At 55.4% G+C, this 12,857-nt stretch overlaps 1 protein-coding gene across 1 annotated transcript in view; it reads right to left on the bottom strand.

Moving 5' to 3' along the window:
* Positions 1–242: 242 nt before the first annotated feature.
* Positions 243–12,857, bottom strand: part of MECR (mitochondrial trans-2-enoyl-CoA reductase) — a 33,009-nt gene continuing 20,394 nt past the window's right edge. Inside the window, exons 4-10 of the mRNA XM_004705041.3 lie at positions 10,774–10,917; positions 7,835–7,937; positions 6,831–6,933; positions 5,821–5,894; positions 3,057–3,117; positions 2,844–2,916; positions 243–1,643 (exon numbers count right to left, since the gene is read on the bottom strand). Of these exons, the coding sequence (XP_004705098.1) occupies positions 1,486–1,643; positions 2,844–2,916; positions 3,057–3,117; positions 5,821–5,894; positions 6,831–6,933; positions 7,835–7,937; positions 10,774–10,917 (716 nt within the window). The 3' untranslated portion in view covers positions 243–1,485. The remainder of the gene's footprint in view (positions 1,644–2,843; positions 2,917–3,056; positions 3,118–5,820; positions 5,895–6,830; positions 6,934–7,834; positions 7,938–10,773; positions 10,918–12,857) is intronic.

The following is a 12,857-nucleotide window of genomic DNA, read 5'->3' as shown; positions in this document are numbered from 1 at the left end:
TTCAAGACTGGCTATGGTCACTTCCTCTGGCCAGCCTTCCTTGCCCCTCAGGCGTGGCCTCAAGGGTGCACTGTAATGGTGTCCCCTCACCAGGCTCGGCAGGATTCTCAGTGACATCCCAGCACCAGCTCCATGGCACACCTGAGTGAGGCTCCTGAGTTATGTGCGCAGAGGGTCAGGTGACAAGGGAGGACACCCCAGTCTCTGTTCTCTGCTTTGAGTACGGAGATCAACCAGCAAGCTGCAGGGGCGGTAAATTATTTAATGGGGTTCTTCTAGTCAAAATCTCTAATATGAGTCTCCTAAGATGGTGAGGGAAGCTACAGACTGGATTCCCCTGTGAGAAATTGTGAATAGGATTCTCTGGTGTACTACCCGCTGTGTGTACCATGAGCCCTCCGAGAAGTGGCAGCAGGCATCTCCTTACCAGCAAGGGCCAGGAGTGAACCACGTCACGCTCTCTGGACCTGAGAGACCTGCTCAGTGAGTCTCCTCGATCCAGGTGGTCGCTCCATCAGAGAAGCGGCAGGAGAGCCAGGAGCGCGAGAGAGCGTGGAACAGAGTAAAGTCTTCCCAACCCACAGAGCAAGTAAGCTGAGTGCTTCTGCGCAGGAGGCTGAGCTTGCGGAGTGGGGTACCTCTGGGCACTTAAATCAGGGAGCTGGGGCTGCTGATTCAGACCTTGAGCTGAACGCCTTTGGTTAAGGCTTACAGCAGAGGGGCATGTCCCTTGGGTGTTTACTGGCAGACCTGCAACTTTGTAACATTTCCTGGCGAACAACCACCCTGAGCATTTCTCACTAGCATTACGACTTGTTAACTTTCTCAGTACACACTTTCATCAGGAAATGTGTCTGGGAGTTTGTGCAGCCCTGGGCTCCAAACATGTTTAGGGACCAGTTTCTCAACAGCAAGACTAGGACCATGTAGCCTGCAGACTCTTTGTTGCAGGGGCTGCTGTGTACATGCCTGCATTCCATCTGCTACAACAGAAAAAATGTCTCCAGACAGGGATTGACGCCCCTGAGGGTAAGGTTGAGATCCCTTGGGAGAAGAGTGCTCCGGCAGGACAGTGGCCCTGCTTCCGCAGTGCCCTCAGGCTGGCAGTCGGGTGCCTGGGAGCGAGTCCAACCTTCCTTTCCACAAGACTCTTCTCCGTGGGCCTGGGAAGCTCGAGAGCAGAGAGCTTCCTCTCCTTGGTTGTGCCCCAGCGCTGTCCTTGCTTTCAGGTGGTCTGGAAGTGATTCTGGGGGAACAGCAGCAGCAGAGGGGAGATAGAAATTCCTAGGGCTGAAAGGGCGGGGCACAGTGGCCCTCCTGGCGGGGCACGGCTGCTGTCTTAGAAAGTTCATACTTTCTTGGGCCCACGGGAGCAGGCTGGCCTTCAAGAAGCCCCCTGGTCTCCAGTCCTCCCGGTGGGCAGCAGCAGTTGGGAAATAAATAGCCTGGAGAAGGGATGTGAGCCCTCCCCTCCCACTGTGGGTGTCACATGGTGAGGATCTGTTTTGAGGACACGAAGGGCCTCATGGAAGCTTCCAAGGCCTGCTGGTAGTGCTGCAGGGGGACCTCGGAGCAGGCCGGGGCGGCGAGCTGGCCTCGGCGGATGAAGTCACACAGGGTGAGGATCAGCTCCTTGAACTGCTCTGTGGAGGGAGGGAGGGGATGTCAGAGGGGGCCCAAAGATGGGGAGGCTCCAGTAAAGCCCAGGTACAGGGGGGTGTGGAGGCCACCTGGGTGGGGGCAGGGGGACATGGGCAACAGCCCCAGGAGCTGTGTACAGACGGAGAGTACCCTTCAGAGTGGTGGCAGAGATGGCTAGAGCTTGACTGGGGTGTAACTGGGAGTCCTGAACCATGGGAGGGGTAGGTTACTGGGCAGCACAAGCAGCAGGTAAGTGTGCACACGGGCTGATGCGGAGCTAATGAGCTCTGTCTAGGAAAGGAGCCTGCCCTGACAGCCCCGGTGTGCCTCAGAAGCCACCCTCTCCTCCCGGTCTGCCTCCTCCTGAGGACCCAGGGTGGTGCAGGAAGATGAAGTGGGAAGTCCTGGGAGAAGGGCTGTGGACGGGGATGGACACACACACACACACACACACACACGGATTGACTCAAACATTCAAACCCAATCTTACCTATCACCTCCTGCTGAAAACCTCCTTCAGCAACTCCCCAACGCTTCAAGAGGGAGTGTGAACTCCTTATCAAGGCCTCCAGGAGCTAGCTGCGACCCTGACTGGCATCGGGGCCCCTGCTCAGCCCAACACTCCCCTTGCCCAGAGACACTTTCAGAGCCCTGGCAAGGCATGCCCGTTTCTTCTGCCTGAAGCACTCCATCTGGTCACCACTCTTGCTCTTGCACAGCTTTGAGGAGGAAGGACTGCACATTGGCTCACATTCCAGAGCCAGAGGGACTGGCTGTTCACATCCTGGCTGGCCCATGCCCTGGGCTAGCTACTAACCACTGGGACTGTTTCCTCCTCTGTCCCACAGAGTTAAGACACTTCAACAGAGACAGACATTCTGTAACTTGCCCAAGGCGCCATGGCTGGACTGGGCAGAGCCTCTGAACAGGGCAGGTGGGTGCAGGATTTGCACTCAGGCAGGCGGGCTCCTATCTTACCCGGCAGCATCCCAGGTTGGGCGTGGGGGGACTGTCAGGTTCAGCACTGTGCTAGCAGCCAGCACTAACCCATGTCAGCGAGAGCTGCTTGCTGAACCTGCTGGACGCACTTCCCTCTGTCTCGCTTGGAGACTGGGGCTCAGCAGGGGCTGGAAACTTCTGCAGCCTTCCTTAGGCACCTCACTCACCCCTGAGCCTTGGCACTGGAGTCAGCGTCCACTCACCTGTACTGTGGGCCTTCTTCCACTGGGACAGCCAAAAGCCCCGGAGTTTGAGATCCTTAAAAATGAGCAGGCTCTGTGGACAAGGAAGGGCACGCAGATACTGGTGAGGGGCACAGAGCCCAGCTAGCCCCAGGGACAGGGATGGTGCCTGAGGCGAGATGGCTGGGGTGTCGGTGGGGAGGCCTGGCTGAGGTGGGGTCCCCATCAGCTTACCACAGAGGCTGTGACGGGCTGCTTGGCCATCCCCCCGTAGGTCACCATAGTTCCTCCAGGCCTGAAGGGTCCAGAGAAAACAAAGAGTGGGTACAGGCTGACTCAGAACCCTTCTGGAACCCACCACAGTGCTTATGGGAAAACCTGGGTTTGCTAAACCTTGTTCTCAGAAACCCGGAGAAGGTTAAAACAAACAAACAAACAAACAAACAAACAAACAAAACACAACAGATTTCTAGAACTGACCCCAGACCTAATAAATCAGAAGGCGAGAACCTATATTTATTAAAGACAAAAACCAACACAAAAACAAGAACCACACCCCCCAGATGAATTGGTGTGGGGACCCACTGGTCTAACTCACCCAGCCAGGCTTTGACAAAGTCCTGGGCATGAAGGGGTTGTGCTGAGAAAATATCAGACCTGTGCCCAGTCCTGGCCCTACTCCCACTTAGAGCTATGTGACGTCGGGCAATGTACGAGACATGCCCGGGGTGTGTGTCTTCATCTGTCCATGCTTATTCTAAGTATCGCCAACGCTCAGTACGCTATAGAGATAAAGGAGAATGTGCTGCAGACTGCAGGACAATAATCGTCCTTTCATTGAAAGAGTTGCCTTGCCAGTTCCTGGTATCTGACACTCACAGCCCCACCTCCGCAGTCCACCCGGAGGGAGGCTAACACCGCTTTGATAAGCGCCTAAGGCAGGACTTTGCATAGTGACCTTAGGCTCCCCGCCCCTCTAGCTGGCTCTTGCAGGAGTTTGTTTGGACCAACACGCTTTGCAAAAAGGGAAGCGTCTGCTGTGTGCACCAGGCCAAAACAAAACAGAAAACCCAAACTTACTGCCATCAGGTTGGTTCTGTCTCACAGCAGCCCAAAGAGACAGAGTAGAACTGCCCCAGTGAATTTCCGAGACTGTCATTCTTCACAGTAGAGAGCCTCATCTTTCTCGTTAGAAGCAGCTGGTGGTTTCAAACTCCTGACCTCACAGGGTTAGCAGCCCAACACTAAACACTGTACCACTAGGGCTCCTGGAGAGCCATCTAGCTAAGGTAAGGCTATCTCTTTGTCCCTAAGGCTGGCAGGTAGCTGTGACGGCCCGCTCCTTTAGAAAGTAGCTCCTGGTGGGGCAAGCCCTCTCCCCTCGGGTTTCCTGCTGCCCTTGGCCTCTTTAGAAAGTTCCCCACCACCAGCTGCTGTCCAGCTGGCCCTGCCTCAAGGCCACCCCATCCTTGCCAGCAGAGCTGTGCGCTACCGGGTTGTCAGTGGCTGGTTTCATGCATGTAGATCGCCAGCCTTTCCACTGAGGTACGCCTGCATGGACTTGGATCTCCAACCTCTGCTAGCCTATAAGGAACCCTGGTAGTATAGTGGGTTCTGCATTGAGCTGCTACAAGGTCAGTGGTTCAAACCCACCAGTGGCTCCTTGGATGAAAGGTGAAGCTGTCTACTCCTGTAAGAAGTTACGGTCTCGGAACCCCACACGGGCAGTTCTCCTGAGCCCTGTAAGGTCACTATGAGTCGGAATCAACTCAATGGCAGTGGTAGTTCACAGCTGTGTAAGCATGCAGTGTCAGTGAATCCTCACTGCATTTCAGGGCAGTACAGCATGACCTCGTGGCACAGAAGACGAAAGAGAGGTCCCGCTCTCCTCCCTTGTCCAGCTTTGTGCCTGCCACCTCAGCGAGGACTTCCTGAGGCAGAGAGGCATTCCAGCACTCCCGTTTTACAGATGAAGAGACCAAGACTTGGACCGGTTTTCATGCGTTGTGCCTCACAAGGTTTTCATGGTTTCTCAGTACGGCAGAGCTGGGACTTGAACCTGGCCAGTCAGACTCCCAGACCTACACTTGTAGTCCCTACGCGAAGGCTGCCCAGCGAGGGTGGTAGGAGGGAAGACAGAGGCAGAGACAGGAGCGGTGTGTCTACTCACAGCCACCAGCAGCTGGGAGAGAGACGTGCCCAGAGGCACGAACACCTCTCCCTCAGAGCCTCCTTGACGGGAGGCCTGGAGGGAATGGTCTCAGCCACCGCCTTCACAGGGACTCCCTACGCAGCTGGACGGAACTGGAAAGGGCTGGGGGGCTGGGCAGGCCCTGCTGCCACCTGGGCGGCGGGGTGACAGGCAACTTCCCCACCTTAGCATTTTGTTTGTACTTTTGTTTCCAAATGGTTTTGTAATAAATACTATATTCCCTCTAAAATGAGAATCTAACATTTTAAAAGCTAATAAAAATTTTTAAAGCTTAAGTGAAGTGGCTTTAAGATGCCCTAAGCTCTGACTCTTTGTGGCCACCCCCCTGTCACAGACCGCTTCAAGTTGATGCCGACTCATTACTGACCCCATAGGACAGGGCACAACTGCCCTGTGAGTTTCTGAGGTTGGAACTCTTTATGGGAGTAGAAAGCCTTGTCTTTCTTCCAAGGAACGACTGGTGGTTCCGAACTGTTGACCTTGCAGTTAGCAGTCCGAAGCACAGCCACTACAGCACCAGGGCTCCTCACAGACAGCTTAGTAGGCTGTTTCCTGAGTGCCCATGACAACAGAAGGCCCGCCAGACCTCTGGGCCACATACAAGGGAGTAGGTGAAAGGAGGTGCTCAGAGAACCAGAAGGGCTGACTTTGGTCTAGTTCCTCACTCAATGTCATGCTGACCTGGCCTTGACTCGCACTGGCTACTGGGACCAGGTCACCGAACGGTCCTCCTGGCTAACGGCCTGGGTGCTCGGGTGGCTGGGGCTTGTGGGCTGAGGAACTTACGCTAACTGCCGCAGCAGCTCAGTGGAGCTTTTCCCGCCGACACAGTTGAGAGCAAGCCGAGGCTGGGGTGTGGCCTGCAAAGTACAGAAGCCCCAGTGAGAAGAGACCTCTCTCCAGGCGGGGCCTGTAGCCTGTTCCCACCAGCACTTCCCTGACCCACTGCTGGGGCCAAGGCGGGTGGGAGGGGTAAGGATCCTCACGTCTTTGAATTCTTTTCTCTACCCAGGACAGGTCTCTTTTTGCCACTGTAATCCTCTCGTGCACCTCAGGTCTTGCTGCAAACCCATTCTACTAGACAAAGGGCGTCTGTCTCCATTCGGCCTTGGACCTCATCTCCCAAGCGCTCCCCTTCTCAGCTGACGTCCGACGTGCTGATCTGCTGCTTCAGAACGTTGGTCCAGGGTGCTCTCGCGGGAGTGCGGGTGGGTACGCTCTCCCTCAGCCAGGGACCTCTGAGTTTGTTCACTTCCTGAGCCTGTGCTTAGTGATGGGTGATGGGTGTTCTGGGATGTTAGCCAGATTCGGGGATAGAGCCCTGGGCCTGGACCGGATTCCAGCATTTGCTACCCACGTGGTCTTGGGCAGGTTCTTGACCTCAGAGTCCGGTTCCTTCTACATACACAATAGATGCTGCCACCTTATGGAGCTAGTGTGGATGAAGTGTGAGTTGGGTGCTCAGGAAGCCTTACTTCCGGTCCCTTCCCGCCCTCTAGGTATCTCAGTGTCCTCAGGCCTTCTCTCCAATCTCTGGGCTGATGTGGTCCAAAATTGCAACTCACACAGGACTTCCTGAATGTTCCCTGGGGCTCTTGCCTCCCCCACCTTGCATGACCCACTGGGCCCCTCAGGCTACCCCTTGGCTCAGGGTGACTGGCTTTCTCCTTCTGAGAGCCAGCAGAGGCCCCTGGAGGGCACCAACACAGGGCCAGTCCCCAGCTGTTGTAAACCCAGTCACCTTTCTCCAGGATGTCAGTGGGGGATAGAGGGGCAATTTCTCTCGTCCCAGGTACCTTAAAGATGTTCTTCATGTCAGGCTTTCGGAGTTCCTCCTCTGTGACGATGTGCTCCGCTCCCAGACGCTTCAGTCTGTCGGTCAGCTTCTGGATGTCAGGTCTGGAAAGCAAACACCGTCCAAGGCCCTCGGTCATACTTGCTCGCTTTCTCTGCCTCTCTGCCGCTGTCCTCAGAGCCCAGGGTTCTCCCTGAGGGAATCTGGGGCTGGGTTTAAACCACGCAGGATGATACTGACTATCATCCTCCGACACCTCTCAGCCTCGTTTCCTCACTGGTGTGCGCGCTAGCCCTGGTGATTTCTACCACTGCCCCGCCAGCCCGGTTTCTTTCTCCGGAGGCGACACACACCGGCCCTGGAGTGGCTCTCGGCACACAGTGGCGAGCACTGGGGGAACTGAGGCAGGCAGAGATTCTTCTACTGAGGCTGGACTTCTTGACAGACGTGGGGACTGGAGGCTAGGGACCTGGAGGATATGATGGGCAGAGACCGCCTCAGCAAACTCAGTCTGTTACTGCCTAGCTGCTGCCGTAAATGACAGACGGCACACCGGCCCCATCTGGATTCAGTACATTGCAGAGGACCCCCAAAGTCACGGGGTGGGAGTTTTGGGGTGGGGTGGAGGGGAGAGCGCTCAGAAAGAAGGGCAGCAGAAAACATTCCCCAAGGTGAACTGTGACTTTGAGAACATGGGGTCATCACAAGTGAGGAGTCTCAGGGACTCTTAGCTGTTGACCGAGGGCTGAGTCCACTCCTCCTTCCCGCCCTCCCTTTCTATTTCAAAAACTCACTCATCCATCCCATAGCCCAAAGCCACCTGGACTGCATTTCTGAGGCTGACTCATCTGTCTCAACTACCTGATGGCGGTCAGCAGCTTGTGCACGGGTGCCCTCTGGTGGATATGTGGGCACCTGCGGGGCTGTAACTGGAAAGTGGAAGTCGAAGGATTGGCACTTTTCACACGGCCAGGTGGTCTGGAAAGAGGCTTGCTCCCCACGCACCTGTCTCGGACCACATTGATGGTCCTCAGGCCCAGGGCGGCGGCGAGCTGGATGACTGCCTGCCCCACTCCGCTGTTGGCCGCATTCTGGATGACAGAGTCCCCTGCAGAGCCAGGAAGAGACCCAAGTCAAGGCCTGGGCTCCCAGTCTGGGATCCTGACATAGGACAAGAGATTGAGCCCATGGCTCAGGGGACCCAGGTCTGGCTGCTGAGTCTCCTGGTGCCTTGGGCCGCTGATGCTCACATCTCCCCAGTCCTGGCCCCCGCCCTCCAGCTTCCACACACAGACAATGCCTGCCCAGTTGTGGCAACTTAGTCCATACTGACTGTCATTTAAACCCTGTGTCCAAATGGTTTTATACCCATGCTCCTTCTCTCTTCAAGTCTTTGTTCAGCTGCTGTCCTTTCCCTGGCCCTTCCCCTGGAAACCTCTGGCTCCTTCGAAGCACTCTGCTCAGTGGAGCTTCCTTCAACAAGCCGTCCCGGCCTCTCCCTCTCTGGGCAACCCCAGCCCCCAGCACACTACGAACGCACACCTGTGTCTGCCCCGTCTTCTGCTCGGTGTGTCTAGGTCCATTTCTATCCACAGCTTCGTGAGGGGAAGGGCCACGTGTTATTCTCGTCTGCATCATTCAGTCAAGGGGCACTGCCATGACCTGAGATTAGAACAGTGCTCGAGCACCTGGCCACCTGGGCCCCGGGGTCCAGCAGACTCTGTGTGGTCAAAGCCTCAAACCTGGCTCTGGAGTTGGCCAATGGGGACAGCAGCACGGTGTGCTGGGGAAAACGTGGGCTGTAGAGAGTCATGGGCCTGGGTGTGGGTTCCAGCGGCGCCTCTTACTATACCTGTGAGATGGCCAAACCAGGGCCTCTTTGAAGTTTAGTTTCCTCCCCATAAAACAGGAGTCCCAGGGACACCAATCAGGGCTATCATTAGGGTCACAAGCCATTGTGTTCAGGGAGGGCTTTGTGAGACCCAAATGCTACCTGGTTTTGCAGAGGGAACAGGGATCTGATACAATGGAATGGAGCTAGGGACAGCGTACTTCATGGAAGGAGCAAGCCTGTTCTCCTCAGTGGGGACAGCATGCAACTAGCCACCCATTAGTGGATTATGAAATCAGCCTAGTGGGTGGCCAACAGCATTTAAAAATTCTTTAACTAAAACCAAGGTGAATATAATTCAAAAACAACACCACCAACAACAGTGCTTTATACACATTCAAAACCTCACTGCCATCGAGTTGATTCTAACTCACAGCGACCGTGTAGGGCAGAGTAGAAGGGCCCCTGTGAGTTTCTGAGGCCGTAACTCGTTAAGGGAGTGACAGTCTCACCTTTCTTGCACAGAGCCGCTGGTGGTTTCCAACTGCTGACCTTGTGATAGCAGCTCACCTGTGACCCTGGGCTCCTGCACTGCATATAGTAAAGGCATATGTTGTTCCTTGAATGTTTGATCTTCATATGCAGTCAGCCCTCAATATCAATGGGCTCTGCATCTGTCATTCAAACAACTCAAGGTGATGGAAAATTTGGGGACGGGGGGAGGATGGCAAGTAAAAGTTCAGTCATTGAACAATGCCTCAAGGCTAAGAGAGTCTAAAGAGCTCTTTCGATAGCATTTACATGGTCCTAGGTATTTTAAGTAATCTAGGGATGTGCATGGGTTGTGAGCAAACACTACCCTGATTTCAAAGAAGGGACTTGAGCACCCACGGATGGAGGAGGAAGCCTGGGACCAACCTCCCGAGGGCACCGGGAGCCAACTGTACATATGCTCAGTTGCAATGCACAGCATCGTTCTTGCAGTAGGTCAGAATCTTCACCTGTAAGCTTGCTTGGCCATGAGGCAGAGGGGAAGATGTCCAGCAGGCAGTCTGTCCACCACAGCTGAAAACAGTGCCCACTGAGCAAAGGTCCTGGGTGATGCCTGCTCCACTGAAGGCTCCCAGCCTCCACCTTCCCTACTCCCACCTCTCTTGGCCTCCGTTTCCCTCTCAGGATGGGAGCTAGACTGTGTGAGTTCTACAACCCCTGCCCGCTCAAGGATATACATGAGGTGTACGGGGCATCTGGGGGGATACTTGGTGACCCTTGGGGCAATTCTGACACCATGGGGGATGGGAGTGGGTGGGGAACGGGCCCAGTCTGTTCTTTGTTGGTTCACGCTGAAGCAGGGTTCTTTAGAGAATCCCAGCTGGGCTGAGCCTATGGTGCTGCCCTCCTCCCTGAGAACACCACCCAAGGGACTGTCCTCCCTAGTCCTAGGCTCTGCCTCCGGGGACCCCACATAAGACACTCAGTTACTTGATGGCTGATCTCCTGCAAATAACTTGCCTCTCTGACCCCGTTTCCTCCCTTCTAAAAAGGAAGAGTGATGACAGGGGACGGTCACTGTCCTGTGTGCCGGGCACAGTGCTGAGGGCTACCTGGCAGTGTTTCCGTGAAGCCTTAGCGCTCTGGAGTCTCCATTCCACGGGGGAAGAATCTGATGATTTCACAGGTCAAGTCACCTAACTAGTAAAGGGCGTTGCTTGCGCCGGGGCCTCGGTGGCCTGGCTCGAGCTGGTAAGCAGGTCCAGCGACACCAGCCTGGCCCCGCTGCTCCATCCGCAGGGGAAAGTGCTGTCTCCGTGTGCGGTGGAAACACCGACCTCAGCGCTCTCCTGGAGTCCACGCCCTGCTCTAGATCCCAGCTCAGCTCAGCAGGGCTGGAAGCGTTTTTTGCTGAATGAAAGCATCTCACCCAATCTCTCGGGTGTGTGAGGCCCTGTGGCTCTTCTGAGTGAATTCCTCGTGAGGTTTTGGCAGCTTCCCTGGACCTTTAGTGACCTCTTTCTAGATAAGAGCAGCCACAGCACACTTGGTGGGGCTGGGGACCCTTTTCCTCTCATACTCCCAGTGACCACGCTGCAGGGGGGAGCCCTGGGTGCCCTACCTGGCTGCAGCTGCTCAAAGTCCACCAGCATCCTGTAGGCAGTGCAGGGGTTGACACTCAGGGTGGCAGCACTGTGGAGGGGGATGTCACTCGGAACGCTCATCAGCGCTTCTTCGTGGAAGACAGCCTCGGTCTGCCAGGTCCCTGGGTTGGGGGAGGTGTTCACAGTTGTGAGGAAGGACCCCTGCTCACCCCCAGCCCCAGGTTCCCCTCCTCAGGACAGTGGACTTTGGATCACCCTTAGAGAAAAAGAAAAAAATAAGTAAAGAAGACTCGAACTCTCTTTGAATAACTCCAAGTTTTCATGACAACGTCAGGTAGATTTTGCCATTCCCGTTTTGCAAACGTGGTGACAGAGGTTCAGAGAGGTTGTCCGAGTTATCTAATGCCACACAGCAGCTCTCTAGCAGTACAGAGCTCTGGAGGGAGAGCCAGGGGAGCCGAGACAACCCTGCTTTCCCTTCAGTCCTCCTCCTCCTCGGGGTGGTTTTGTGGAAGAGCGTAAAGGCGGGAATCAAGAGGCCTACAGGTGAGACCTGGTTTGGGGCCTTGTCTTGGTGGAGCGAATTCCACCCACACAGAGTCTCCGTGACTCTAACCTAACAGGTCGGCGGTTAGGTGGCTGGCTGGCCTCCTCTGAAAGCACGGTGCACAGCACTCCGTAGGGGAGTGTATGAGCCGGCAGGACCATGGGCTGCTGGTGAAAACCCTCCCTCAGCAGGGCGGGAAACTGGGCGCGGGAATCACCTAGAACCACCTGGCTGATCTGGGCAGAGCTGGAGCCAGAACCCGGGTGCCTGCACCCCACGCCCCAGCTCAGAGGTTGACTGAGCCAGGCGCTGGACTCGGGGTCGGGAGATCACAGCTGAACAACACAGGCATGTGCCTTCTTTCATGGAGTTTCTGTTCTAGCACGGTAGGTGACGAGCCAACAGGCAAATACAGAAATGTGAGGCATGGAGGGAGTCCCTGGACCCCTTTAGCTGGGCAGACGAGAAAGGGTTCACTAAGCTGGACAAGGCACATTCCCCACACAGACAGCCACACTCCCTGCAGCGGGTTCATTCCAACTCTCAGCGGCTCTGCAGGACAGAGGAGGACCACCCCTTTGGGGTTCTGAGACAGTCAGCCTTGCCAGGAGCACGTGGATTCTGCTCTCTCCCGGGGAGTCACTGGTGGGTTTGAACTGCTGACCTTGTGATTGGCGGCTCAATTCCTAGGCACAGGGAAAAGACCGAGGTGGGAGGGACATCAAGGCAGAACTGGAAGAATACACTGGTGGGCAGACTGACAGGACGAGGGACTGGAGATGTGGCTGGTGTGTCACAGAAACTCACAGAATCTCACCCCGCAGTAAGGATTCCAGTTGATATGGTAAACTTGTGTGCACGTGTGTGCACGCGTGCATGCTCACATGCAACAGAAGTTTCCCAGTCATAGTTGCCTTTACTAGGTGATGTATTCTAATTTTTATTCTACTTGGCTTGATTGTAGTTTAAATAAAAACCAAGCTGCTTGCAACCCATGGGATTGACTTCACTGAAGGGTCCTGACTGGCAGCCCAACCCCACAGCTCTAAGGGCCTGGCACTGGGCACACGTCCAGCTTGTGCATGGAAGCCTCTAACCAGCTCTGAGAGAAGTGATGTCTTCCTGCCACTTTGCTGCTGTGTGGACCAGGGTAGGGGAGGGTGGAGAGAGTGGAAGTGGGGAGCTTGATTAGGGGGATCCTGCATGGGCTGAGATATGAGCTAAAGGTGACCTACACCAAGACAGGCAGCAGCTACAAGGCACACAAATGGATCTGAGTTATAGTTTGGAGAGAGGGACAATAGGACTTGGTGGGGGATTGGGTGAGGGGTGACAGATCCTTACACACATTAGCTGGTGAAGAGGACAGACCTCGGTGTCACACAGGTGCCAGCTCACGTCTTGGCTCTACCACTCTCTCCTTTATTACCTTAGCACAGTCGTGTGGAGCGCTGGCTGGGTTGCCTCAGGGCCCTTGGCGTACGCTCCCAAAGCTCTCCAGTGGATGCACTCACTACTCAGACAGTGTCCAGCCCACACTGTCAACTATGGGAA

The sequence above is a fragment of the Echinops telfairi genome, unplaced genomic scaffold (assembly GCF_000313985.2).
Source record: "Echinops telfairi isolate 266 unplaced genomic scaffold, ASM31398v2 ScPeMD7_7457;HRSCAF=8495, whole genome shotgun sequence".
Lineage (NCBI taxonomy): Eukaryota > Metazoa > Chordata > Mammalia > Afrosoricida > Tenrecidae > Echinops > Echinops telfairi.
The sequence above is the reverse complement of the archived record's forward strand: the minus strand, read 5'-3'. Positions and strand labels throughout refer to the sequence as shown.